The sequence below is a fragment of the Humulus lupulus genome, chromosome 8 (genome assembly GCF_963169125.1).
Source record: "Humulus lupulus chromosome 8, drHumLupu1.1, whole genome shotgun sequence".
NCBI lineage: Eukaryota > Viridiplantae > Streptophyta > Magnoliopsida > Rosales > Cannabaceae > Humulus > Humulus lupulus.
In genome coordinates, this window is record NC_084800.1 from 153636818 (window position 1) to 153640623 (window position 3806).

Consider the following 3806-nt stretch of genomic DNA (forward strand, 5'->3'; position numbering starts at 1 on the left):
AAAAAAATGTGTGTAAGTCTCATACATGTTGGTTGATTCACTTAAGAATATGTGCTTGTGACTGAATTGTGGCTTATTTCTCTCGAATATTCTTTCTAATTGTTTATTTTCACAAGTGTTCTTATACATGGTATACACCAACACTTATTTTCATTTGCTTGATTTTAGTCTTATCAGAATGACTCACATTGATCAAAGCAGAATTTTTTTTGGTTGACTTTTATCTTTGTGCATATTTAATATGAAAATAAAAAAAGAATATAAAAAAAAAAATTACAAGGAAAATTCATGGTGGACCGAATCATTGTGGTGATTATGTGAAATTATGCATTTAATTGTGTGATTTAATATGTTCTTTGTCTCCAAGGAATTTATTTTTGTCTTCTTTCTCATTTTGGAAAACCATGATTTGTATCTTTATTGTCTTGTACTTTGTTTAGAATTGTTTTAAAAAAAAAAAAAAAAAGTCAACAAGAAGATCGTGTGGGGTATTTGTTTCTGGTTACCTTTTTTTGATTGGGATTTTATAAATATTACATTTTTATAAACTGAATTTTTTTTTTAAAAAAGGGGTAAGTTGTATGAAGATCGTGTGTATTAAAGGTTGTTTCCTTTTATTGTATAAATTATTTTTTTAAAAAAAAAAAAAGAGGAAACCTTTTATTGCCGTGGATGTCCATTTTGGGTAAGTATTGTATTTAAAAAAGGCATGCCATTATCCTATTTCTTCTCACCCACGATTTCACTCAATTATCTCTTCTCCTTCTAATTCTTTTTTCTCTCATTTTCTTGTAAGTGGTTCTGTTTTTCAGAGAAAAAATGGTGAGAACTCGTGGTGCTTCCTCCAAGAAGATCCCTGTTTCTCAATCCAGAAAGGTGCCATCTCCTTCGCCTCCTCCGTCTGTGTCAACGGCGCCTCTTTCTGTTCCAGCAGTTGCCACATCTGTTGGAAAATCTTGCAAATCCAAGGCACGTAAGAAAGTGTTTTCGCTCTCTCATGAACACCCCATGGTGTTTCCAGATATCTCTGCTGACATTATCAATGTTGCACCACCATCTGAAGTGGTGGTGCCCACTCGAGCCAAGTACCATTCTCCTCTTTCGCTTGATTCGTCTTTGGCGGCTAGGGCAAATTCAAAAAATGTTTCATCTTCTTCCAAAGCTGCTGCTTGTGGGCTGCTCAAATTGCCCTTAAAGCCGAGCCAGTCCAAGAAAAATTCTGTGACTCCCAAAAGGAAATTGGGAATGGACGAATCCTCTTCTCCCTTGACTGCTTCCAAGAAAAGACTGAAGGCTCATCCTCCTTCTCTGTCTTCCTCCGAATCTGATCCTAAGGAAGAAAAGTCTGAATCCGAAGCAACCCGTGATACCACATTGTCTGATGAAACGGTTCCTGACCATGCAGAATCAGAAGTGGAGTTTGATGAGCCAGAAAAAGAAGACGTTGTTCCCTCTGAACAAGAAGTCGAATCTGACTCAGAACCAATTGCAACTCCTGTGTCATCCAAGGCTAAAGGAAAGAGACCAATTTCTGATCCTACACCTTCTCCAAAACGTTCAGGTGTAAATTTCAAACCTTATTCTTCAACTTTTTGTTATAATGATAATGCTCATGATATGGTTCTCTATGCTCAAAGGAAATTTATCATTGAGAGAAATTATGTTCTGAGTGATCATCGGCCTTATGGTGTGCTCACAATGCTTCAAGATCGAAATTGGACAGGTTCTTTGGTTAAATTTACTGGTTTTGTGGATAGAATTGTCAAGGAATTCTATGCCAATCTTACTCATGAAATTGTAGAACCTAAATCTTCTCTATATCATAAAGTGTTTGTTAGGGGCCATTGGTTCTCTTTTTCTCCTCGAGACATTGCTCTTGCTTTGCATCTTCCCCTTGCTGTCGAGGATGATGTTGATGGTGCCTCTCTTGACAAGGACATGGTTATCACTGAATTGGTAGGTCAAAAAATGGTATGGTCATCTAATACAGTCATCTCGGTCTCCAATCTCACCTACACTTATGCTGTTCTCCATAAGTTTGCCACAACAAATTGGAAGCCCACTTCTCACACCGCCACTATCTCTTTTGATATGGCATCATTTTTGTACAAGGTGGGGACCGGTCTTGGTATAAATTTGGCTTCGGTTATTCATGATCAAATCATTGGGTTTCGCAAAGGTAACAGGAAAAACTTGAATCTTCCTTTTCCTCAAGTTATTTATAAAGTGTTGAGTATGCAGAAAAACGATCTCCAACGTGATCAAGAAGACTTGGTGGCATCCACTACTGCTGCTTCCTACAAGGCCTCTGCCCCTCCTACTGAAGCCACTGCTGCTCCGTCCTCCAAGAAAGTCAAGCCCCAATCTCTAAAGATTGCCTCAGATGACATTCCTCATGCCTCCTCCTCTGTTGCCACAGATTCAGGACTTGTTGCAACAGAAATAGCTGTTCGAGCCTCTGTTGATTCTTTGACTGCTCGAGTGATGTCAATCGAAGGACGGCAACGTTCTGTGTTGGAGGCTCTTCAATCTCTGTCCAAAGCTCCAATTGTTTAGTTTTATTTTAGTTTTTGTCCATTAAACATTGGTACTCTTTTTTGTTTTATGGTTCTTTGGCTTCTTTGAAAGACACAAAGGGGGAGAGTAGTTACTACTTCCAAAAACCTGTTTGTTTGTTGTTTTGTTTAACTCTGGACCTTCTTATTTTGAGGGGGAGTTAAGTCTAGTTTATTTACATGATTGTTATAAGTTCATGCATGTTTGCAGGGGGAGTTCTTTCTCTTTACTTATCACTAACATTTGTGTTGCAGGTTTTTGCATTAATTTTGTCTATCAAATTGCCAAAGGGGGAGATTGTAAAATCCTTTATTGGCATATTTGACATTAATGACAAAATTAATTAAAAGGGTATTTTTGAAATTAGTAGTTTCCTGTTTTGTGTGATATATTTTCTATAATCAGATTATTCTATATATGATTATAAAATAAATATATAATTTCCTATAAAAGAATATCTTTTCCTGAAATTGGTTTATATGGAAATTATTAGTATTTATTTTCATTTATCTTATTTGGTTGCCCAGAAATCGTGTACAGCTTGCAGTAATAAAGGATATATTGTTTCCTTATTTATTTAAGGAAACTGGGTTGAAAAACTGACCAGGTTCAATGAATCTGTTTGACCGGATTGCCAGTTTGTTTGAACAGATTCTGACTTTCCTGTTTTGGAAGATTTTCCATTTATTGGCTGTTTGATTTCTGATTTGTTTTCCACGACCTAAAGGGATTCTAAAATGTATATAATCATCCTTAGGTCGCTGGTTTTTGATCAACTCTCTTGGTGTATTATTTTCCAAATATTTTTCCAGTTTTAGAGAGATTTTTTATTATGTGAAGAACTTGAGTCCAGCAAGTTCTTAGTGGTTCATTACAGTGTACTTCTGTATTGTTTTCTTTGTGTTAATTGTGCAGGTTGAACACACTTGGACATTGGTCATCAAGCTTCGAGAGAAGTCTTGTTCGTGAGTCACTTTTCGGGAGGAAAAGTGCAAGTGTTATGATTTGAAGGGAGTTCAAGATCTTAGCACTTCAGAAATTTGATTAGGAGTTTAGATTACAACAGTTGCGACAAATTCAAGAGGGAGTCTTTATTTGTATAAGTCAATTTGGTTTTGTAATCGTTTAGATATTCTTCTAATAAATTTCATTCTCTGGGCGTGGCCTCGTGGACTAGTAGCAATCTGCAAAGATTGTTGATACCACGTAAAAATTCGTGTGTTCTTTACTTTATGTTCATTTTTATCTTC

At 36.3% G+C, this 3806-nt stretch overlaps 1 protein-coding gene across 1 annotated transcript; it reads left to right on the forward strand.

The window, feature by feature from the left end:
- The first annotated feature begins 819 nt into the window (after positions 1-819).
- LOC133796172 (uncharacterized) lies at positions 820-2556 on the forward strand. Its single transcript, XM_062233654.1, has one exon. The coding sequence runs from the start codon at positions 820-822 to the stop codon at positions 2554-2556; it is 1737 nt and encodes a 578-aa protein (XP_062089638.1).
- The last annotated feature ends 1250 nt before the right edge of the window (positions 2557-3806 follow it).

Coding starts and splice junctions, on each gene's coding strand:
- LOC133796172 (XM_062233654.1), top strand. CDS start 820: ATGGTGAGAACTCGTGGTGCTTCCTCCAAGAAGATCCCTGTTTCTCAA.